The sequence below is a fragment of the Staurois parvus genome, unplaced genomic scaffold, assembly GCF_062004578.1.
Source record: "Staurois parvus isolate SC_StPar_1 unplaced genomic scaffold, SC_StPar_1.0 ptg000472l, whole genome shotgun sequence".
Taxonomy (NCBI): Eukaryota; Metazoa; Chordata; class Amphibia; order Anura; family Ranidae; genus Staurois; species Staurois parvus.
In genome coordinates this window covers 444,063-468,281 of record NW_028318268.1, presented here as the reverse complement: position 1 = coordinate 468,281, position 24,219 = coordinate 444,063, and the positions used below count along the sequence as shown (strand labels likewise).

The following is a 24,219-nucleotide window of genomic DNA, read 5'->3' as shown; positions in this document are numbered from 1 at the left end:
AACAAAAAAAAAACATGCAACTCCGTTATGTATTCATTAATATACAATGTTCTACATTTGAAATTCAGTTTACATAGATATCTGAATTCTCTTTTCATTTTAGATTCATGTCATCCCATATTTGATAGCATTCACATTGACTTGTCAAGTCCAACACTGTAAACAAACGTATAGGAGGGGAAATTGACATCATCAGTGTATTTGTGTTCCTTCACTTTCTAAGTTAGGGATGAGTCTTTGACTCTGTAGTAAATGGATAGAAAACCAGGTAAAAGACTGCATTCAGAGAGTAGTAGTTAATGATTCCTATTCTGAATGGTCTATATTAGCCTTTCTCAACCTTTTCAATAAAGAGGAATCCTTGAAATAACTTTCCGGTTTCAGGGAACCCCTGCTAAAAATGACTATATCTACAACTCGTGATACTTTAGTGTATTGGTCAGTGGGAAGGATGCTCCTTACATTTGTGGTCTTTGGGAAGAATTACTGTCTCCCTCAGCTAGTTAAAAAAATCAGTGGTGTCAGTGGAAACTTGTCTGAGAGGCAGAAATTTCTCACTGCTCAAGGAACCCCTGGCAACCTTTGAGGAATCCTAGGGTTCCAATGAACCCTGGTTGAGAAGCCATGTTCTAGGGTTGTCAGTGGTGTACCCCAGGGTTCAGTGTTGGAATCTTTACTTTTTAATATATTTATAAGTGATATAGGGTCTGGGATTAAAAGTACCATTTCAGTCTTTGCAGATGACACTAAACTGTGCAGCAGAATAACGTCCTTACAGGATGTCTCCAATTTACAAGCCGACCTCAATGCACTGTTTAATTGGGCAACTATGTGGCAAATGAGGTTTAATGTTGATAAATGTAAGGTTATGCACTTACATACTAAGAATATGCATGCATCATACATACTAGGGCGTGTACAACTGGGGGAATCAAGGGTGGGGAAGGATCTGGGGGTTCTGGTAGATCACAAGCTTAATAATGGCATGCAATGCCAAGCTGCGGTTTCTAAAGCGAGCAAAAACCTCTCTTGTATTAAAAGAGGTATAGACTCCAGAGAGAGTGATATCATGTTACCCGGTACAAATCATTAGTAACACCTCATCTGGAATATGCAGTTCAGTTTTTGATCATCAATTCACAAAAAGAACATTGGGGAACTGGAGAAAGTACAGAGAAGGGCAACCAAACTGATAAGAGGCATGGAGGAGCTCAGCTATGAGGGAAGATTAGAGGAACTGAATTTATCCTCTCTTTAGATTTAGGGCGGATATGATCAACTTGTATAAATACATAGGTGGTCCATATAGTGATCTTGGTGTAGAGATATTCACTTTAAGGTCATCACAGAGGACAAGGGAGCACTCTGGAGGAAAAGAGATTTAATTTCCAAACACAGAAAGGTTTCTTCACAGTGAAAGCTGTGAAAATGTAGAATAGACTCCCTCAAGAGCTGCTTCTGGCCAGTTTAGTAGATTATCTAAGAAAGGCCTGGACTCTTTCCCAGTTGCACAGAATATAACTGGATACTGACATTTATAGGTAAAGTTGATCCAGGGAATATCCAATTGCCTTATGGAAGATTAGGAGGGAATTTGTTTCCCAGCTGGAGCAAATTGAAACATTCTTTGTTGTTTTTTTTTGCCTTCCTCTGGATCAACTGTGGATATAGGATTATATACAGTGTATAAAGAATTGTATAAACATTTTTCTATATTTTTTTTTCCTTTTTATTTGTTGAACTAGATGGACTTGTCTTTTTTCAACCAGACTAACTATGTCTGTAAATATATGTGTTCAGTCCAAAAATAAAAAAAAAATATTGCAGATTACCAATCCTTAAATTTGGTGGCTACATTGGTTTTAATATTTAAGGCTTTTTTCCCTTTACTTTAACCTGGTGGTCTAGCCAGTAAAACACCTCCTGTATTAGAGTGTCTGCACTCTGGATGGGGCAGCATTAGAGACACCTTTGGACAGCAGCATTGTCAATTTGAGAGAGGGTAGTGTTAGATGGCAGATTTAGATACAGCAGTTTTTCCCTTTTGGGATAAAGGTTTTACATCAATGAAAAAAGTAGATCCTTGTAAGCACCCCTGTCAATTTTAAATGGTTTGTCTCAAACCTCTATCTGCAACTTTTGCTGGACAGCCTGGTCTGTTAATAGAAGTTGAATAATAACAGACTTTAATATGTTTCTGTTATTTTTAAAGTGTGTCAGTAATTTTACTGATGCATTGCATCCATGGTGTACTCTGATAACATTAGCTTAGGAATTTAGGTACAAAGGTGCACAAGATACACTTTAAAATTATATGTAAACGTATTTTATTGTTCCACATTAGACAACACAACAGGAGATAGAAAATCTGAAGACTCAATACCGCACTAAAGTAAAAGATACATTACAAGCCAAGAGAAAGTACCTGGATGCAAGTAAAGGTGAGTAAAATGCATTTTGGGCACACTGCTTTTATGTTTCCTATTTTCTATTTTTTTCTCAGTAGCACATTTATAACTGACAGATTTAAAGGTGTTATAAACCTTTCTACCTGCACATTGTCTTTTTTTACCTACATAAGATGTTCATTGGACATGTAGTGTCATGGTTTTATTTCTTGCCCTGTAAGCACAGCCTATAGTCAGGGGCGTATCTGCTGCGAGGCAAACAAAGCATTTGCCTTGGGCGGCATTTTTCAAGGGGGCAGCGTCTCACCAGTGCTCAGGCTTGAGGGTGGTCTTGGCAGTGTTTGGGTGGGGGGAAGGTCTCAGCAGTGCTCGGGTGGGCGGGCTAACTCGGCAGCGCTCGGGTGGGGGGAGAAGGCTAGGCAGTGCTTAGGCGGGAGGGCGGGTTCAGCAGTGCTTGGATAGGAGGGCAAGCTCGGCAGTGCTGGGCCGGGGAGGGGGGCTTGGCAGTGCTTAGGCAAGGGGACGGGCCCGGCAGTGCTCATGCAGAAGGGTGGATTTGGCAGTGCTCAGGCAGGGGGGCTGACTCGGCTGTTGCTTAAGTGGGAGGCAGACTTAGCAGTGCTCAGGCAGGGGGGTGGGCTTGGCAGTGCTTGGGCGGGGGGACAGGCTCGGCAGGGCTCAGCAGGGCACGGCGAGAGGTGGGCTTGGATTACCATCTCCCATATCTTGTCCGCAGTCTCTGACCTTCTCCTGTATCCTGTCCCCAGTCTCTGACCATATCCTGTATCCTCTCTGCAGTCTTTGACCATCATGTAGTATGACCGCAGTCTCTGACCTTTTTCTGTATCCTGCCCACAGTTTCTGACCATCTCCTGTATCCTGTCTGCAATTTCTGACCATTTCCTATAGAGGTGGAGCCTAAAGAGGAAGGGGTGGAGTTTACAGATAAAGGGGTGGATTTTAAACAGAAAAGGGTAAGACAAATTTAAATGGGGGGGGGGGAGGCGCCGATTTTAGTCTTGCCTAGGGCAGCACTAAACCAAAATACACCACTGCATATAGAAGAGGAAAATCTTCACATTCCAGTGTCAAAAGCTTCTTTTTGTGTTTACACAGGAGGTATGCAGCATAAGACTGCATGGGTGAATGCATGACCTTTTGTCTGTAGTGTAAGAACTGACACTTCGGGGTTGATTTACTAAAACTGGAGAGTGCAAAATCTGCAGAGAAAGCAATCAGCTTCCAGGTTTTTGTCACAGCTTAAAGTGTTACTAAACCCACAAAAGTAAAATCAGTCTGTATATGCAGTAAAGCATGCTTGTTATACTCACTGTGGAACTTAAGGAGTTAATTCGCTGCATTGAGTAAAAAGGCTGTTTGATCCTGTCTTTTCTGATCCTCCCCTTCTTCTACTGTCCTTAATCCATCTGCTGATAGAACAGAGCCTTGGGGGTAAACTGCACATGCCCAGTTTGGTGTGTAGTGCTAGAGAGTTCTTTTTTCTTGAGAGGGTCCATGTGATCAGCACAGGGCCAATCAGCACTGTTCAGATAGAGGGTCAGGGGTCCTACAGCCTCATAGGACAATCAGGGGTCAATGAAAACTCCTCCTACAAGCTTTAACCAATGCTCTGCTGCACACTAATGGAAGTCACAAGACTGCTATATACTGCTGATGAGAAAAAGGTATTTGGCAGTTTATATTTACTAAAATAATTGCATTTCCATATTCTGTGTACTGTGGTTTAGTAACACTTTAATTGAACAAGCTGAAGTTAGAAGCTGATCGGCTACCATGCAGAGATGCACCAGATTGTTCCTGTGAAGAAAGTAGATATCCCACAATCCTTGGGTCTCTCAGGCTAGTGTTCTGCAAGTGAGAGCTGCATTGTAATTAGATGTGACACAGACACATACAGGCAGAGCAATTAACAGAGAGATCACCAAGCAGTCTTTCATCACATTAGCACACATGTGACACAATGTAGAGGAAATGGCAAGGCATGGATTAGATCAGGGGCAGGCAACCTTATAGAGGTGGAGATCTACCTGAGTATAATGGGAGAAGTCAAAGATCACTGGGCCCAGTGTCGCCTCCTCACACCTGCTTTAAACCTCCTAACTGCTGTACTCCCGTGTCACAATCACGTGCATTGCACAGCAATCATGGGTTTAAATCAGGTGGTGAGCAGGCAACATATCACTTCCTCACTACCTGTCAAACACACTCGGATTGCTTTTCAGAGGAGCAACAGTGCCTGCTGCACTTGTGAATGAGTCCTTAGTTGCATCCGGCAGCTGCACTCTTAGGGCTCATTTACAGGTAAAGTTGAGGGCTATTAAAACCCGGCAGTTGAGTCAGTTTTACCACCCCCAATCCCTACCCCCTTTAGCTGCCGAGGCAGCAGCCAAAGGTGTACACATGCCACTGCAGGAATTATACCCCTTGTTGCTTTTGGTGGGTGCTACCACCTGTCGATGGAGACCCATTTCATGTAAATGGGGCCCCTCTGCAAGTGCGCTGTAACTGCATGCTTCTGCGGGGTCCAAAGGGTCTCATTCACTTGAATGGGTCATGCTTGGCAGGTGCTACCCCCACCAACCATGACAGGGTGTAGGAGCAGCCCTACAGAGGAGACATCGGCTTTTGTGACTCTTGCTCCCTACTACAGCTTCAACTTTACAGGCAGTCCCTCTGCATTGTACTCTGTTTGATGCTCTGGGATGATGGGTCAGCAAGTTCTGACCGTGATCTAGCGATCACCTGCCCGAGATCTACTGGTTGCTGACTCCTGGATTAAATGCTATATGACTTGGCACAAGATGTTGTCTGTCTCTTTGGAGAATATAGACAAGCTCGGTGAATTAATACATGGACAATGGGTAATCAATCAGTCATGGCACTATAAATTGTAGCCAAAACATGTGAGTCCATCATTACAAGGCACGGCTAACAAACAGTACAATGAATATAACTACCATAAACTGAAAACCATAACTGCACCATAAACTGAAAACTCTATTTAAAGTGATGTTAAAGGTTCAGTGTTTTTTTTTAGTTTTTTTTTTAAATTGAAACATGTCATACTTACCTGCTTTGTGCAATGGTTTCGCACAGAGCACCCTCCTCTTCTTCTTGGGTCCCCCGCTGGCACTGCTGGCTCCTCCCTCTTGACCAGTACCCCCAATAGCAGGCCGCTTACAATGGGGGCATTGGTGTATGTTATCTCCTGAGCCCTGCTCTATGTGTCCGTAAGACACATAGCACTGTGGCTCAGCCCCCCCCCCCCCCGCTCTTTCCTCATTGGCTTACTGGCCCAGGGACAGCCAAGAGACGTGGAACAGCTGAGGCTCCCATGCACATCGCTGGATTGAGAGGAGGCTCAATCGAGAGGGGGGAACAGCACACAGAAGGTTTATTACCTTCATGCACAGAATGCATGAAGGAAAAAAATGTTCATCCTTTACAACCACTTTAATTCTTTTTATTATTCAAAGAAAACTCCCCCATCCATCCATGTCTCCATGGTATATTTTGTTGAGAAATCACCCCCCCCCCCCTAGCATTTCTAGCTGAGGTCATCTTTAGTAAGGGCAAATGATTCATGTAGCATTTACTTCCTGGAATCCATCCATCCTTAGTTTAGGCATGCAGGCAGGCGGGCGTGCTTAGCTAAGAAAACCCTTCCTTCAGCTTAAATGAAAAAATTCCCATAAAAACTCCTGGGATAAATGACATAATTTTGGCCTAGGCCAGAAACTAGGAAGCCACTGAAGAAATGTAAAAAAAAAAATAGTTTAAAACAAGTAAATATAATATACCCACCGATATATTTAGTAAGGCTAGCAGCATGTTGATTGAGAGAGTTTAGTTGTACTTTAAAACAGCAAATCCAGTTGAAAGCATACAGTACAGTACCATAAGGGACATTGTCATTGTAACACCAAAAATACCAGCTTGGAATATTTCTAATCTATCAGTAGGTGGATTCCGAATCCATTTGTTTCTTTTATCTTACATACTACTTTTATGTCTTCCATTATGTGCAGATGTCCTAAACCCACTGTATAATTGTTTAGTATTTTTTCCAAAATCTGTTTTTCATAGTTTCAACCTACCTTTGGATTCCTCGCCATATTCCATTTGAACTATCCTAACTTGTGATTTTCCTGTATTGCCTTATCTTTTGTGATCATCTCCATATGACATATTTTAGAGCAGGTTTTGTATATCTTTTTTTTTTTTTATGCTAGAGAAAGTAACATCTTTATTAATGTTGAACTCGAGGCCAGCAGATAAATAGACAATGGAAACTCATATATTTGAACTGTTTTACCTGCTGAAGTGTTTATCATTTTTATTAATCAATTTTCTGCTCAGCATATTGTCCTGTGAAGTTGGCCCTGTACACTTTTTTTTCGTTCAGCCTACAGTTGAAACAGAAAAAAAATATTATAGATTTCTCTATTCATGCTATACAGCACAGATAGAGGAATCTCCTGCTGCGCCTGTTGTATTCTGACACTCAGTGGTGGCTGTCAGAAAACCCAAATAGTGGCTGCATCTGATTGGATGAAGCTGCTGTTGATCTAAAAATGTTCTATCCGGCTCCTGCAATCTTGCAATTGAAGCATTTCAGGCAGGAGGATGGTGGCATGGCCACCCATGGAGCACATTTTCATATTGGGAAGCAGCGACATCACAGCAGTGCCAATGTACTGATTGTGCATTGATTATCTCGTTACAATGGCATCTGAAAGTCTGTGGGATATAGTAGTCAGCAAGTAAACATGTTGTCCTTGATGTTGATGTGTTGAAAGCCGAAAAAATGGGCCTTGCAGTTTGTCGTGTATATGGCTGCATAGCTGCAGACTGTTCAGGGAGCCCATGCTGACCCGTGTCCACAGCCAAAAGTGCATACAATGGGCATGTGACATCAGAACTTGACCACGGAGCAAAGAAAGAAGGTGGCCTGGTCTGATGAATTATATTTTCTTTTACATCATGTGGATGGCCGGGTGTCACTTACCTGGGAAGAGATGTCATCAAATGGAAAGAAGACAAGCCGGCAGAGGCAGTGTGATGCTTTGGGCAATGTTCTGCTGGGAAACCATGGGTCCATTCAAGTGCATGTTACTTGACATGTACCACCTACATAAAAACTGTTGCTGACCCAATACACCCCTTCATGGAAAAAGTATTCCCTGATGGCAGTGGCCTCTTTCAGCAGGATGGATTGAGGAACACAAGAACAAATTCAAGGAGTTGGTTTGGCCTGCAGATTCTCCAGATCTCAATCCAATCAAGCATCTGTGGGATGTGCTGGAAAAACACATCCGATCCATGGAGACCCCACCTCACAACTTGCAGGACTTAAAGTGTTACTAAACGCACAACAGTAAAATCAGTCTGTATATGCAGTAAAACATGCTTGTTATACTCACTGTGGAACCTAAGGGGTTAATCCTCTGCATTGTGTAAAAAGGCTGTTTGATCCTTTCTTCTCTGTTCCTCCCCTTTTTTAAGCAACCACCACTTATCTCCAGACTGAACTGTAGTCCTGCACATGCTCAGTTTGGTGTATATTGCCAGAGAGGTTTTTTTCTTTCTTGGGAGACTGCATGTGATCAGCACAGGGCCAATCAGCACTGTCTAGACAGAGGTCAGGGGTTTTCCATTCACCTAGAGCAGAAAGAAAACTGCTCCTACAAGCTTTAGACAGTGCTCGGCTGGACACTGATAGCTCTAACTGCTGATGAGATAAGGTTTTATAGTAGTTTATATTTACTAAAATAATTGCATTTCCATGTTCTGTGTACTGTGGGAGACCAGATATAGTGAATGCCGGGTCCTGGGTTTACTAACACTTTAAAGGATCTGCTTCTGACAGCTTGGTGCCAGATACACAACATACCTTTAGAGGTTTAGTGGCATCCATGCCTCGATGGGTCAGGGCTGTTTTAACTGCAAAAGGGGGACTTACTCAATATTTGGTGGGTGGTCATAAAGTTATGGCTGATCACTGTATATTAATAATTTAAAGTTGTTGTAAACCTCAGATATGAAATATGAACAAAGCATATCCCTCTAAAGTGTGTGATTGTCTCAATTAAGAGCACTAAGTGTCATTTCTGATTGCTGCTTCATTCCTCAGTTATAAGCATGAGTTACTTCTGACAAGTTTTCCTGACACCAAGAGAAAAGAGAGAGGTAGGGAGCTCCAGCGGATTGACAGCCTCAGATCTGTTCCTGTGAGCTGTGTGAATGTGTCTCTTCCCTCCAATTAGCTCTCAGAGCTCTCATCACTGAGCTCTGCAGAGTGTAACTTCAGCTCTCCGTCCAATTTTTTCTGAACTCTCAGACAAGCTTTAAAATTCTACACTTTCAATGGATGTAGAGAAGATGATACTACAAATAAACAGGTACAACTTATGTAGGAGGATCTGTTTCATCTCTGTGTATCACCTGAGGCCAGTCACTCCTCATGTAAGGGTTTCCAGCCACTTTAGAAAATCTGCTTTCAGAAAAAAGCTTGGTAAAAGATATAATTTCTGGATAATAATATTTAGCCTTCTGATCATAAATTGAGCTAAAACCTAATTCAATTAATTAATTACAATTTCTTTGTAACCATGGGAGCACTGGGGATGTTGGTATATACATATGTAGTAACGGGGCGGACTGACAACTCATGGGGCCCCTGGGCAATAGGGGATCATGGGGCCCATGTCCTTGCCAAAACTCAGAAAAGCCTATGAAAAAGGTACCAGGGGCATCTCATGGGGCCCCCTACTGACCCCAGGCCCTCAGGCAGTGCCCGAGTTTCCAATGGTCAGTCCGCCCCTGCACTGGGGATATTTCCTATAACTTCTTGTTCTGGATGGAGTTGGCTTTTTAGAATAATACTTAACCACTTTCCCCGCCTTCCTGACCAGGCCATTTTTTGCGTTACGGCAGTGCGTTACTTTAACTGACAGTTGCGCGGTCATGCAACGCTGCACTCAAATGAAATTTGCATCCTTTTTTTTTTTCCTTTTTTTGTTGGGTTTTTCCCAAATGTAGTGCCGCCGGCTATAGCCGAAAACACTAATCATTGTGTTCTGATGGCAGAGAAGGCTCCCCCCCCGGTAGGACACAAGAGCACTTCAGGAGGGATTCCCCCATCAACAATATCTGTGGTGATGGGAGAATCAAGCAATTTCCTTTTTTATACACAAGTTGATCAACTTGTGTACAACCAAGGTACGCATACATAAATCAAAATTTGTCCGGTCTCTGCTGAAGTAGCCAAATTTCGATCCATTTATGGCCGACTTTACTGCTCAAGCTTGATTTCAAACGTCTCTTCCTCAGCCATCCTTCAGCATAATGGAACAAGGTCACAGTTTCTTCTATGAGAAAAGCTAATTTCCTGCCCTGGGGACCAGACATTTTTCCCTGCTTGTTATCTCCTTAGGTACTGGTCCCCTCACCATCCCCATGAATTCTCCTGCCTCTGGAGTCTATTAGAGAAGACCTGGCTACTGGATGTGTCACCTCCACCAATAGGAGATGTCCACATCAAGCAGGCAGTGATGTGGACACCCAAAAAAGGACCCCAGGAAGTAAACAGAAGAAGAGAGAAGGATTGTCATATGATCAGGGCTTCAGTTAAAGTGGAACTAAACCTGTCTAGTAAAAAACTGAGAGCAGGCAGCTCTGTATTGCAGGAGAGACACGATATGTAATAATACACACTGACCTGCCTGTTCACAGTCCTCTATTGAATACACACTTAGCTGTGCATGTGCAGCTCAGCATACATTCCCGCCACACTACGGCTGCGCTGGGATAACTGACTCCCATGAGATGACAATCAAGACAACAAAAGGTGGAAGGTAGAGGTATTTGTTTCTAGGGGTTCAGTTCAGCTTCATGGCACGCCTCTGACATGAAATATGACAAAGCATATCCCTCTATAGTGTGTACTTGTTCCAATCCAGAGCACTAAGTGTCATTTCTGTCTGCTGCCTCCTTTCTCTGCTATTCTTATGAGTCACTTCTGGCAAGTTTTCCTGACACCAAGAGCTAAAATGGTGACCAAATGTAGAGAAGAGGGGGCTACTGATAAACAGATACAACTTATGTAGGAGGATTTGTTTCATCTCTGTGCATTAGCTGAGGCCAGTCCCTTCACTGGGTATATGTGAGGGTTTACAACCACTTTAACCGCCTCCCACCCACCACATAAGGAAATGAGGACATCACATCACATGCTCCCACTCTAAGCATGCCCGGGGGTGCGCAGCACGGCGATCAGTGGTGCACTGTGTCCCTGGGACACGGCAGATCACCGATCACAGTAAAGAGCCAATGACACAGGCTTTATCATGCAATCAGCTGTGTCCAATCACAGCTGATCGCATGTACACAAGGAAATGCTGGTTATCGGCAGTCCTCTCCTCACGTGCTGTTAGCGTGCCGATAACCAGCATTTCCTTGTGTACATGCGATCAGCTGTGATTGGACACAGCTGATCGCATGATAGAGCCTGTGATCGGTGATCTGCTCTGTCCCAGGGACACAGTGCACCACCGATCACAGGAAAGCTGGTAATCAGCACTCCTACGAGGGGACATGTACACTGATCATCAGAGCACTGATGACCAGTGCCCTGATGATCAGTGTAGTTCCGTCAGTGCCCATCAATGCCACCTGTCAGTGCCCATCAATGCCACATACCAATGCCCAGCAATGCCACATATCAGTGCCTACCAGTGCACATCAATACCACAGTGCTGCTTTTCAGTGCCACCTATCAGTGCCGCCAATCAGTGCCACCTATCAGTGCCAGTCATTGTTGCCTATCAGTGCCCATCAGTGCCGCCTATCAGTGTCCGTTAGTGCCGCCTAACAGTTCCAATCAATGCTGCCTAACAGTTCCAATGAGTGCCGCCTATCAGTACCCATCAGTGCTGCCTATCAGTGCCATATATGAGTGCTGCCTTTCAGTGCCATATATGAGCGCTGCCTTTCAGTGCCCATCAGTGATGCCTGTCAATGCACACCAGTGATACCTGTCAATGCCCATCAGTTCCACCTACCAGTGCCTCCTCATCAGTGCCACCTATCAGTGCAGCCTATCAGTGCCCATCGCTGCAGCCTCATTAGCACGCATCAGTGAAGGAAAAAAATTACTTATTTACAAAATTTTATAACAGAAACTAAGAAAAACCTTTTTTTTCAAAATGTTCAGTCTTTTTTTTAGTTTAACAAAAAATAAAAAGTGGTGATTAAATACCACCAAAAGAAAGCTCTATATGTCTCAAAAAAAGATAAAAATGTTGTTTGGGTGCAGTGTTGCATGACTGCACAATTGTCATTCAAAGTGTGAGAGCGCTGAAAGCTGAAAATTGGCCTGAGGAGAAAGGGGGGAAAATGCCCGGTAGGCAAGTGGTTAAGTGAAATGGGCATTTGGATAGGTGTTTGTTTTCTTTCATACCAGCATTTAGTTAGTAAGGGTGGGGGGAGGGTTGTTAATATCCTGGAGCTGGGCATTAAAGTGAAATTAAATTCTGCTAAAAAAATTTTTTTTAAGTAGGCCCCCAGGAGGAAAAATGCCATAATGTGCTTGTATGCCCTTATACTAGCACAATCTGAGAGATTACCTGTCAATGGACACCTTCCACCACTGTGCTGTCAGTGCTTGGGCACTACCATCTTCTCTTGGTCTTCCTTTTGGGTTTGCTCTGTTTGGCTGCTTGAATGGCTGGACCACGAGGATGTCACTCCCCTGCATGTGTATAGGAGTCACTTCATCATGGCACACAGCAGGTGCCGTAAATGTACTCTAAGCTGCACATGCATGGCTCTCTGTACATTACCATTGATAGGCAGGGGGGAGTATATATGACAGAAGAGATGATTAGGGTCTACCCTACCCATCCGCTTTTTTTTTTTTTTATTTATTTATTTCAGTTTAGTACCACATCAGGAATATATACTTTGCTAGATTTTTTTTTACACCAAAGTTTAGTGTCACTTTAAAGTGCTGCTAAATCCACAACAGCAACAGTCTGTATATGCACACAGCATCTGGTACAGCTGTGCATAGTAACCAATCAGCTTAGAGGTTTTATTGTCAAAGCGTAAAGTGTTACTAAAACCACAACTGTAAAATCAGTCTGTATATGCAGTAATGTTTGCTTGTTATACTCACTATGGAACCTAAGGGGTTAATCCTCTACATTGTGTAAAAGGCTGTTTTGATCCTGATTCCTCTGATCCTCCCCTTCTTCCAGTGTCCCCCTCTTATCTCCTGATAAGACATATTGTGTGGGGACACTCTGCACATGCTCAGTTTGGTGTGTATTGCTAAAGAGGTTTCTTTTTTCTTTGGGAAAATGCATGTGATCAGCACAGGGTCAATTAGCACTGTCCAGACAGAGGGCAGGGGTTCTGCATCCTCCTAGAGAAAAATGAAAACTCCTCCTACAACTTTAACCAGTGCTCTGCTGGACACTGAGAGAAGTCACAAGCAGGGGTAGACTGACAACTCATGGGGCCCCGGGCAATAGGGGATCATGGGGCCCCTGTGTCCTCGCCCACACTCAAATCACACCCAAAAAAGCCTATGAAAGGTACCAGGGACATCTCATGGGGCCCCCTACTGACCCCGGGCCCTCGGGCAGTGCCCAAGTTCCCCAATGGTCAGTCCACCCCTGGTCACAAGACTGCTATATACTGCTGATAAGAAAATGTATTTAGCAGTTTATATTTACTAAAATAATTGCATTTCCATGTTCTGTGTACTGTGGGAGACCAGATATAGTGAATGCAGGGTCAGGGGAGACCAGGTATAGTGAATGCAGGGTCAGGGGAGATCATATATAGTGAATGCAGGGTCCGGGGAGACCAGATATAGTGAATGCAGGGTCATGGGAGACCAGATATAGTGAATGCAGGGTCAGGGGAGACCAGGTATAGTGAATGCAGGGTCAGGGGAGATCATATATAGTGAATGCAGGGTCCTGGGTTTAGTAACACTTTAAGTGTAAGCATGGGCTAGAGGAAGATATACAGATTTCTATGTGCCTATTCCTGCATATTAAAACATTGGAACATTATCTTTAAAGAACACACCAGCACAGAATAATAATGAGAACTCGCTGAGGGTTAAGGAAATGCCTTCTAAAATTTCTAGTTTTCCTATCTCGTCTCCATGGTGCGTACCCGTATTAATGCAAATAGTAAAGTTCTTCAGAAGTCAGAATATGTTCCAACAATTTTGTTTTACCTCTTTCAGCTGTTATACATTATATCTCAGTAAGCCAGGAGTACGAGGATATCATGTTCATTACCAGTGTTATGTTGGTCACTTTTATAGTATTGGGTAGTTTTATATATTTAGGTTAAATGCTCGGATTGTAAGTCATTATTTTATTAATGAGTAAGCAGAAATGAATGTAAATTTTTTTCATGAGAAGTTTCTATACTTGAATATGTAATATAGCATCACTCCACCATTGTTGCACATCTGCTATACATCTGGTGCAGTACAAGAGACATTTTGCTTCATGCTTGACCAAGAACTAGGCACAGCTCCCTAAATGTACCCTCTCCATTCATGGGAACTTCATATTAACCACTGGATCTTTGACTGAGATGTAGAAGTGTTGTAACCTCTGACTCACGGAGGCCCAGTGTAAGCAGGTGCAGGCTCTATAGTCCTTCAGGCTGTAGATGGCCATTGGCCGCTTCACCAGGTGGAGAGGAGTTCCATAAGGAGAATTGTCTCCTCTTATAGACTCCAGAAGTCATTCTGGGGAGGACAGTTGTCCAATCAGACACTGAAATCCAGGAAGACCTGTGGTGGCCATTTTCATGGAAAACCTCATAAATTGAGTGCCTGGCATCATTTGAGCACACCTGGATCGTGTGTATGGATAGGGACAGATTTCCGCTGGCTAGGGTCAGGGTAACTACAGTAGGGAAAAGTTCCAGATGCGAAGGGACAACTAAAGATGTTGTAAATGGTGAATGCTTGTGAGCTATTATGAAATGAGGTGTTCAATATGTGACTTTAGATGTCCTTATTTCTCACGTGAGGTTCGCTGGCACTTGCACTGACTCATATGCTAGTGTATATATAATATTTTCAAAATAGATAGTGCCGCGCTCCCATGTACCAATATGTATATCTTATACTTTCAAAGTGCTAATGAATAGCTTTCAAGATACTGCATGTATCAAACAATTATTACTAGTGACTCAAAACATCATTGTGAATATTAATCTTCATGCAAGTGACATTAATAACTGATAATCCTAAGGTGATAGTGCCTATTAAAGTACAGTGATATACAAATCAGAAATACTCCTCTATTCTACTGTGATCCTTATATTTATATTGTGCAAACACATATATATTATGTGCACGTGCTTATGATATATTCAATAAAAAAAAAAAAAAAAAAAAGTCTTTCAAAATAAATGTGCAGGTGGATTCTTTGTTCCCTCTCGCCGAGTGCTTAATGGTCTCCCTATGTGCTCACCTCTATATTTGCCTGAATAAATCCAGGCAAATACACTTTTTATCCTTCCAGGATAGATGGGATGGAATGATGCTCTTGAATTATCTCAGAAGGTGGATGTGGATTTATATTTGTTCTCCTGTGGCTGCTCATGAGTGGGTATACTGACCATCTCTCTGAGGATCTCCCAATTCCCCTCCTGGGGCTGTTTCCTTTTCCAGTCCTCCTTATATCAGCTCAAGGGGTGTTGTTCAATTGAGAAAGGAAGACAAACAGACCATAGTGTCTTATCCTTGTGCAAAAAGGGGGTTTATTGCTGCCAGTTGCACAGTAGTATACAATTGTAGTCCAGCATAAATGTGCTCTGCCTCTGTTCCTGCAGTGCTGTCTACCTGTGTCTGTATTCAGATCACCGAGCCTCTCCAGTGCAATGTCGTGACGTCAGAGCCCCTCCCCTCATCTTCACATTTCATCTTTTTTGAGATCATAGCCCACCATTCTCATGCTTGGGCTATGATTAACCCTTTTGTTGTCAGAGCCATTTTTACGTTTTTGTTTTTTTTTCATATGTTAAAAAAAATAATTTTAGGACTCAAGACTAGTTAAAACCCCAAACATGAGACATTTCAGAGAGCAAGGACCTTGGAGAATAAATTGGTGGTGGATCCAAATTTTTATGTCACGTGATACTAACACAATGGTCTATCAAGTGCAAATGTCCAGAAAAATTACAATAAAGTTAATTTTAGGGCACAATAGAAGAAAATATTACCCAATATTTTAGGACAATATAAACCTTGAGGCTGCAACAAGTAAATAAATACCAAGAATGTTAAGCCTTAAAATTGTGCACACCTGTGAGCCTGTGAAACGGCCCTTACGATCCACCACTTTAGAGTCAACCATGAACAGTGGGCCTAAAATGATTGCTCCCACTTCAGCATGTGTGGTGATATGTAATGTGTAGCAAAATCAATGTTTTCCTACAATGGTGCCCCAATGTGGACGTTTATGTTCTGGTTTAAGTAAGTGTGTGGGGGAGGGGAGGCTTTAAATGTGTGGGGGAGGGAAGGATACAAATGTGTGTGTGGGGGTGGAGGTGGGGGGGGGATGGTTGGGTGCTTGGGTTTAACTTTTAATTTTTGGCAGTTTTTTTTTCATTGAACCTTATTTTTATCACATAGGGGACCAAAAGTCCCCTATATTATAGTTTTTTGTTGTGGCAAGTTCTCTTTAATGAGAAATCAGAGGTCTGTATAGGAACCTAGTTTGCCATGCGCTGAAATACAGTATATGGCCAATTATGGGCAGCACAAAATATAAGTATAGCTAAAGGTAAATGGGGTTTTTTTGTGTTTTTTTTTGCATAAACAGGGAAAGATTTACTGTTGTCACTGAGAATGAAAGTGAAAGAAAATCCTAAAATTTGAGTGGTCACCAGAACAGAAATAAAGGAGGAATCTACCAATGGGGACACTAGTTCTGGTGGCAACTGGGGATTCCCTCGCTTTCTATTTTGGCTATGGGACAGAAAGTGTAAGGAAATTTCCCCAATGGGACACAGATGGAAAAACCTGATAAGGATTATAACCCTCCCTTACGTATCTATGGACACACAGAGCTGGCACGGGAGCCAGCCCGCACAAGTGCCCCCATAGCAAGTGACTTGCTTCGGGGGGCACTCAGCAGAGGGAAAGAGCAAGGACCACTGGTGGGGGAACCAACAAGAAAAAGATTTGGGCTGCACAGAGCAGGTTAGTGTGACATTTTTGTTGTAAAAAAAAAATATGGGTTTACAATCACTTGAATTCATTTTTAATATTCCAAGCAAACGCACCCTTCCATCCATGTCTCCATGCTTTGTGAGAAAAACACCCTCCTAGCCTTTTTAGCTGCAGCCATCTTAAGTAAGGTCAGATGATTCATGTAGTATTTACTTGCTAGAATCCATCTGCCCTTAGCTCAGGCATTCAGGCAAGAGGGCGTGCTGAGCTGAGAAAACCTCTCCTCCAGATGAAAGGAAAAAAAACATGCCCATGAAGACTCCTGGGATGTATGATGTCATTTTTGCCTGGGCCAGAAACCAGGATGTTTGAACTGAAGAAATGTAAAAAAAAGTTTAACACAAGTAAATATAATATACTTTCCTATCTATTTACTAATGCTGGCAGCAAAAGGATTAAAATGAGTTAATGTTGAGTGAGAGAGTGAAGTTCCGCTTTAAATCTCTAGAAAGAAATGCTTGTGTAGCCTAGTCCTAGAGATACCGCTGGACAGAATAAAATCATACAGATGCACACACAGGCATACAGATTCATGGTTCTTCAAATTCTTTTATCTTTATGAATATTTTTTGTTGGTGTTGTTTGATTATTGGATTTCATTTTTCTTTGATTTGATTTACTCCATTAAAGCGGCAGTAAACCGCATGAAAAAAAAAACCATTCCCTGCAGGGCAATGGCATAATGTACTAGAATGCATCGCATACTAGCACATTATGTAAAACTTACCTTAAAATGAAGCGCTCCATTGGCTTCCATCTTCACCCGATCTTCCTTCCGGGTTCGCGAGTTCCGGCCATCTGACTGGCTGGCCCACGATGACGTCACTCCCGCATGTGCACATTGGAGTCACAGGCCACAGCACAGTACTCTGAAGGAACACAGCACAGGTATGCCGGTCCTTCAGAGCACATGTGCCAGCTAAAAAGAAACCTGAATATCTCCTAAGCGGTGCATGTTAGGAGATATTCATATTACCTACAGGCAAGCTTTATTATAAAAAATATCAAATTAACAAAGTGGGTTTACTACCACTTTAAGGCTGGCCATACATTATACAATTTTCTTGAGATTTTTGGTTTAGATTTACCAAAAACCATATAATAGGAGGTCAAAACTAACAACACTTTCAATTGTATCCACGGGCAACACAGTGGCTAAATGGGTAGCACTTCTGCCTGGCAGTACTAGGGTCGTTGGTTCGAATCCAAACCACGGCACCACCTGCTGGAGTTTGCATGTTCTCCCTGTGCCTGCGTGGGTTTCCTCCGGGTAGTCCAGTTTCCTCCCACACTCCAAAGACATGCTGGGAGGCTAATTGGATCCTGTCTAAATTGGCCCTAGTATGTTTATGTATGGCTGTGAATTAGGAACCATAGATTGTACGCCCATTGAGGGTTAGGGACCAGGGACGGACTGACAACTCATGGGGCCCCTGGGCAATAGGGGATCATGGGGCCCCTGTGTCCTTGCCCAAACTCAAAGCCTATGAAAAAGGTACCAGGGGCATCTCATGGGGCCCCCTACTGACCCTGGGCCCTAGGGCAGTGCCTGAGTTTCCAAATGGTCAATCCGCCCCTGTTAGGGACTGATGTGAATGTACAATATATATGTGTGTAAAGAACTGCATAAATTGACGGCGTTATATAAGTACCTGAAATAAATAAAAAAATAAATTGTATCCAGTTAGGCTGGCCATAGATGGACTGTTTATCGGCCGAATTGTCGGCCGATAAACAACAAATCGGTTGTTGCCAATGCTGCTACCAATGTGACCTGTTTTTCGTGGATTTTCCAGCATGACCGATAAAAAGAAACAAGAAGATCCATGAAAAACGGCCAACGGCATTGCCCCACTAATGGCGTGAATATCGGCCGATTTTTCGTGCAGACGAAAATTCGTCCGATAAATGACCCGTCTATGGCCTGGCTCTTGCACTACAGGGTTTAAGGTAAATCTAAAGGAAATTGGGCAGAAATTGGACAGAATATTGTATTGTATAGTGTATGGCCAGCCTTTTTTACACATTTTACACTAGTGGAACTTCTGATGTGACTTGCACAGAATCGCATGACGAGAGAAATCACATTATTTTCAAGCGTGTCCATTCACATCAAATGCGACTCAGCGCAGTGCAATTTTGGAGAAGGTTCCTGCAGTACTTTGGAGCAATTTACAGTGCAACTTGTCCCCACAGAATATGCAAAGTCGCACTGTAAATGGCATTGCTGGAGTGTGAACCGAGCCCAGGGGCGGACTGACCATTTGGAAACTCGAGCACTGCCCGAGGGCCCGGGGTCAGTAGGGGGCCCCATGAGATGCCCCTGGTACCTTTTTCATAGGCTTTTTTGAGTTTGGGCAAGGACACAGGGACCCCATGATCCCCTATTGCCCGGGGGCTCCTTGAGTTGTCAGTCTGCCCCTGGTCCCTGTAGACTGTGTGGAGGTTTCCTCCTGAGCTGTAGATACGTCACTTCCGGTCATGCGCATTAGGTGGAACGCACGCTGACCCATAAGGAGGAAGCCATCTTCATATGCCATGAGGCAAGTGTGAGCAGCACAAGCGCCAACAAGGGGCTGGAACCCGCGGTATATCGGCGGATGTCAGCGGTGGTTCCTAGGCCTCTGTGGCCGTGTATGGCAGTACCCATGAAGGACATCTTTTTCATTCCTAATACCCACAGCACAGGTGGTGAGTGGACTGTTACAGGACATTAGATATATGGTCCTCTGTGATCTATATGACCTATATATCTTATTGAGTGTATACTCTGTCAGTGACTTCCCACATATCATTTATCTCACTACAGGATGGGGACATCATGGTGCTTTGTATAGGATACAGGATATACCATATATATCTCAACGGGCAGAAGATCTTTTGGGATATGTCCTGTTTTCCCTACGAAAGGTGGTGTGTAGTCCACATATAGTGGTGAAGATACCATTTCTAGCAGAGTGCTGCTTTTTGCATCTTTTCTTCCACCCTGGGAATAAATGGGGCATTATTTCATTCAAGAGCTCTAGGATACAGCTGTTTATATTACAGATGAATGGGCCCCAACCACTTGTGCCGGCACAGGAATGAATTGTATCACATATTTGACATTTATGTCTCCCCCCATACAGGCCTGAGGCTTGTTGTTCTCTTCTTGACGCCTATTGTGCTTGCTGCATTGTATATATGTGATATTTTTCCATAGTACAATTTTTGGATTCCCTGATTGGGATTCACCATAATGGTATTGTTCTACATATAATATTTAACATTATGGTATGCCTATGGTATAATTTTTGGATACACCTCTTTTGGGAAGTGTTCACCTATGTGTTTGTGCTACAGGGACATTAGACTCCCGCAGTCATTTTTTCTGTTGCACATGCATTTAGACCGGTCTTGATGTCATTTTATATGGTTTTAGGTCTGTGTGTATTGTCTCATACTGAGGTGATGGTAAACCAGGGCGAACGCCCATATGTCATATTTATATATGTGTAATAAAGCATAATTTTTGGAAAAAAATTTTTCTGAGTGTCACGTTCTGTTCATAATGTAGCCGCTTTCTCTGTGAATTCCTTTTCACAAATCCCCCTTTTTTTGAATGCTTCTTTTGGCTACTGAATGGAGACCAAATATTGGGTGACATGATAAATCATTTTACAACCTCTTAATAACTATCTTTTATACAGGCCCCATGAGATGCCCCTGGTACCTTTTTCATAGGCTTTTTTGAGTTTGGGCAAGGACACAGGGGCCCCATGATCCCCTATTGCCCGGGGGCCCCATGACTTATCAATCCGCCCCTGACCGAGCCTTAATATGAATATGTTTAGCCTGTTTATTACAGCAGTCAGCAATGCATAGTTACCCAGAGCGATTCAATATTTTCTCTGGTCTAATAATAGTAACTTGAATTCTGATCGTTTACTGCGGTTTGAAAAATCATCCTTTACTGATCTCTATTATTAAAAAACAGATATATAATGTGCAAATAAATCTGGTCTTTTTTTTTTAGACAAAGATCGAGATAAAGCAAAGGAGAAATATGTGAAGAACACCTGGAAGCTGCACACACTCCACAATCAATATATCTTGGCGGTCAAGGCAGCCAGACTGCACCATGATCACCACTACACCTTGAGCATGCCCGGCCTGCATGAATCCTTGCAGTACCTCCATGAAAAGATGGTGATGATCCTGTATGTGAGAACCAAGACAAAACTAACCCAAAGCATTTCCTTACAGCTGGAATGATTGTGATCTTATCGCTGTGCAGACAGTCTCATTCATGTTCTGTCTCCGGAATGTAGGGCAAACCTTGTCTTTTCTGATATGTACAGATCAGCTTTACTCAATGCTGGAAGATATCTATGTAGGCGTCATGTCAGTAACTGCAGTTCAGCAAGACACACTAGATGCGCAGGTTGGCATTGTATAATTGACCTTCATTGTATTGTATTTGTACTTCATTGTGAACGTAAAGCTGGCCATACACTAGTAGAATTTCGATAGAAAATATTCGTTTTCTGAACATTTATTTAATTTTCTATTGGTTAGTGGGGGTCAAATCTACAATCCTTTTGAACTGTAGTGATGAGAAAATGCGAAGCAGCAGGATGGCTTTTTTTTTTTTTTTTGAACAAACAAAATTCTTATCGTGACTGTGATTTTCATTCTGGAAAAATGGTATACATTGTAATGTGCATTTTCTAGGTACAATATGTGAAATATGTTTGGAATTCCATTCAAGTAGCAGGTCTGGATGGAATTTTAAAGCTTAACACTTTGACGCCGAGTACACGCAAATATGAGGCCTCTCGGCAACTGGGCCTTGATGCCGAGTTTCCCCATATCTGTGTACCATTTGAAAATACATATGTGCTGAGAGAGCACACCCTGCGCACTCCCAGCACATATGTCGGTGTTTAACGGAAAGGTCCCGATCTACCCTTGCGATTGGGACCTTTTCTGATCATGTGACCAGCATGACAACAAATCACGGCGGTCACATGACCCTAAAACCCCGCCTCCCAGCGTCTGAAACCCCTTAAAGGGCTGGCAGATGCCGGCGCAAAAGGGTTAAAGGATACGTTCACCTTTTATACAAAAAAAATAAAATAAATGCACATATTTTTGCAAGTAAAAGAGTTTGTGCATTTATTATTTTTGTCTACAGGAGCCTGGAAAGCATTGCACCAGCAATCAGTAGATCAGTAGCTAAGGATGCTGGGACTTGAAGATCATTCATTCACGGAAGTCCATGCATGAATGATGCTACTGTGTGGGCGGAGCCCCGCACTGCCGCGCTATTTTCAAATTTGACAGATAATACGGGAAGAAGTCTTCCTGTACTATCTGTCAGAGGGAGGGAGCGGCAGCTGCAGCTATGAGAACAGGGGCGGACTGACAACTCATGGGGCCCCCAGGCAATAGGGGATCATGGGGCCCCTGTGTCCTTGCCCAAACTCAAAAAAGCCTATGAAAAAGGTACCAGGGGCATCTCATGGGGCCTCCTACTGACCCCGGGCCCTCGGGCAGTGCCCAAGTTTCCAAATGGTCAGTCCGCCCCGGTATGGGAACATGTCACATGTTCCACCCTAAAAACGGGTGGACCATGTAACATGTTCGCAAAGGGGAGCTTATCCTTTAAAGGAGAAGTGCAGCCAAAGCTTGTGTGTCTGTACTTCTCCTGTGCATCACAGGAGTGCAGTTAGTTCTGCACTCCTGTGACCTGATTTCAGCCGACAGCGTCTAAAGTCCGCTGTCGTCTGACGCCACAGAGCAAGCCCAGGTTCTGGGAAGATCCCAAATTTGAAGGATAAGTTCACCCATAACTTTGATAACATGTTAGTGTTACACCTATGTTATGAATTCACTGGCCCCCACTCCCCCGCTTTGACAACTAATGGGTTATCACCGCCCACCCAGCTGCGTCACTCAATCACTGTGAATGAGAGACTACAAGTCCCGATAGCCTTAGCAGCTGTCAGCTTGCTTGTACATCCCATATGGGCAAGCAGATAATGACAGGTCTGCAGGAGACCTGCATGGCACCAGCGATCTGCTAATCGCTGGTGCCATGCTGTACAGACTCCTGCAACCAAAAATAATAAATGCATTTTACATTTTTGCATTTACCTGCATAAATATGTGCATTTATTATTTTTTGCATAAAGGTGAACATATACTTTAATGTTGGAATCCACCCAGGAGCTTGGACCGGCACTTGGCTCAGCCTCTCAGCGCTCCACTGAGAGGCTGAACCAGCCGCTCCCGCCGCCTCCACAAGCCAGGGCTCCAGTGAGCACTGGGGGGACAGAGCAGACAGCGTTGACTGACAGTCACCGATTTCTGCTCAAAGCAGCAGGGAGAACTCAGCAATCCGTGGTGTTTTATTGCACAGTTCTTAACCTTAGAGACGGTGGGGGACAGATGCATAATCGGATCAAAGCTGCATTCACTTAGGTAAGTATAATTTGAAAAAAAAAAAAACAAATCCCAAACTTCTCTTTTAAGTTCAGCCAAAATAACAAAACAAAAATCAGCACAAGGGACATAACTTCATCAACAGGATGTGTCCTTTGTGCTGATACCTCTTCTTTTAGGTGAAATCCTCCTCCTTCCATGCCCTCAGTATCCCCGCCGCCGTAATCTTTTGGTGTGGCAGGGATTAATAGAATGAATGGGCTGTCAAAAGTGCTCATCAAGAGAGCCTGACTGTATGCACCCTTTCTGCCTAGCTCCTCCATTCATAGAATCCATACTGCAGCTTCTATGAATGAATTGTGATCTATGAATGGATGACGAGTCAATGATTAAAAGGTCTGACCCCTTCATTCATAGATTATAGATAGAAAGTGCTCACAGCTGAGACAATCTGCACCTAAAATCAGCCATCTCCTTCAAAGCTGTTGTCGGATCGGCCCCAACAGGAGGGGAAAGGGACCCTTTGCAACTAGGGTTAGAAAGCACTCAGAAACATGGGAGAAAGTACTGCATGTACTTTGTCCCATAGGGGACAGAACTGTAAAATAAAAAATACAATGATAGCTCTTCTTTAAATGCAAAAGCTAAATTTAAGAAGAAAAGGCTGCGTTTGACTTGCTTTGATTGAAGTTCTAATGCACCTCAGTAGAACATGCTGTATCCAATGAAACTCAGGTCAAGCACAGCCTTTGAACTGTCATCTACAGTATTCCACTGAAATCAAGGGGAATCTGCTGGCGTTTGTTGGACGTGTTTCAAACACAAGCAATGCTCGAGAATGTTTCTTAGATTTATCTCATGAGTTTCTGGTCATAGACAACTCTGAGCACTTGATCCTTTGCCAGCCCCTATTTTGGTTGATGATCTAAGCAAAAGTAATCAGTAGAAAAGTGTGAATCAATTCTCTGAAGCTCAATGAAAATAACAGTCACACATTCAGGAATAGTAATAAGAGAACTGAGGTTCTTCTTGAAAGTATCAAAACCATCTGAAAATCAATTCACTCCTCTCTAGCAATCATGGTTAGCA

At 43.1% G+C, this 24,219-nt stretch overlaps 1 protein-coding gene across 1 annotated transcript in view; it reads left to right on the top strand.

Annotated features, from left to right (window-relative positions):
- FES (FES proto-oncogene, tyrosine kinase) overlaps positions 1-24,219 on the top strand; it is a 248,334-nt gene that overhangs the window by 95,982 nt on the left and 128,133 nt on the right. The window contains exons 4-5 of the mRNA XM_089689378.1: positions 2,345-2,441; positions 20,720-20,903. Of these exons, the coding sequence (XP_089545504.1) occupies positions 2,345-2,441; positions 20,720-20,903 (281 nt within the window). The remainder of the gene's footprint in view (positions 1-2,344; positions 2,442-20,719; positions 20,904-24,219) is intronic.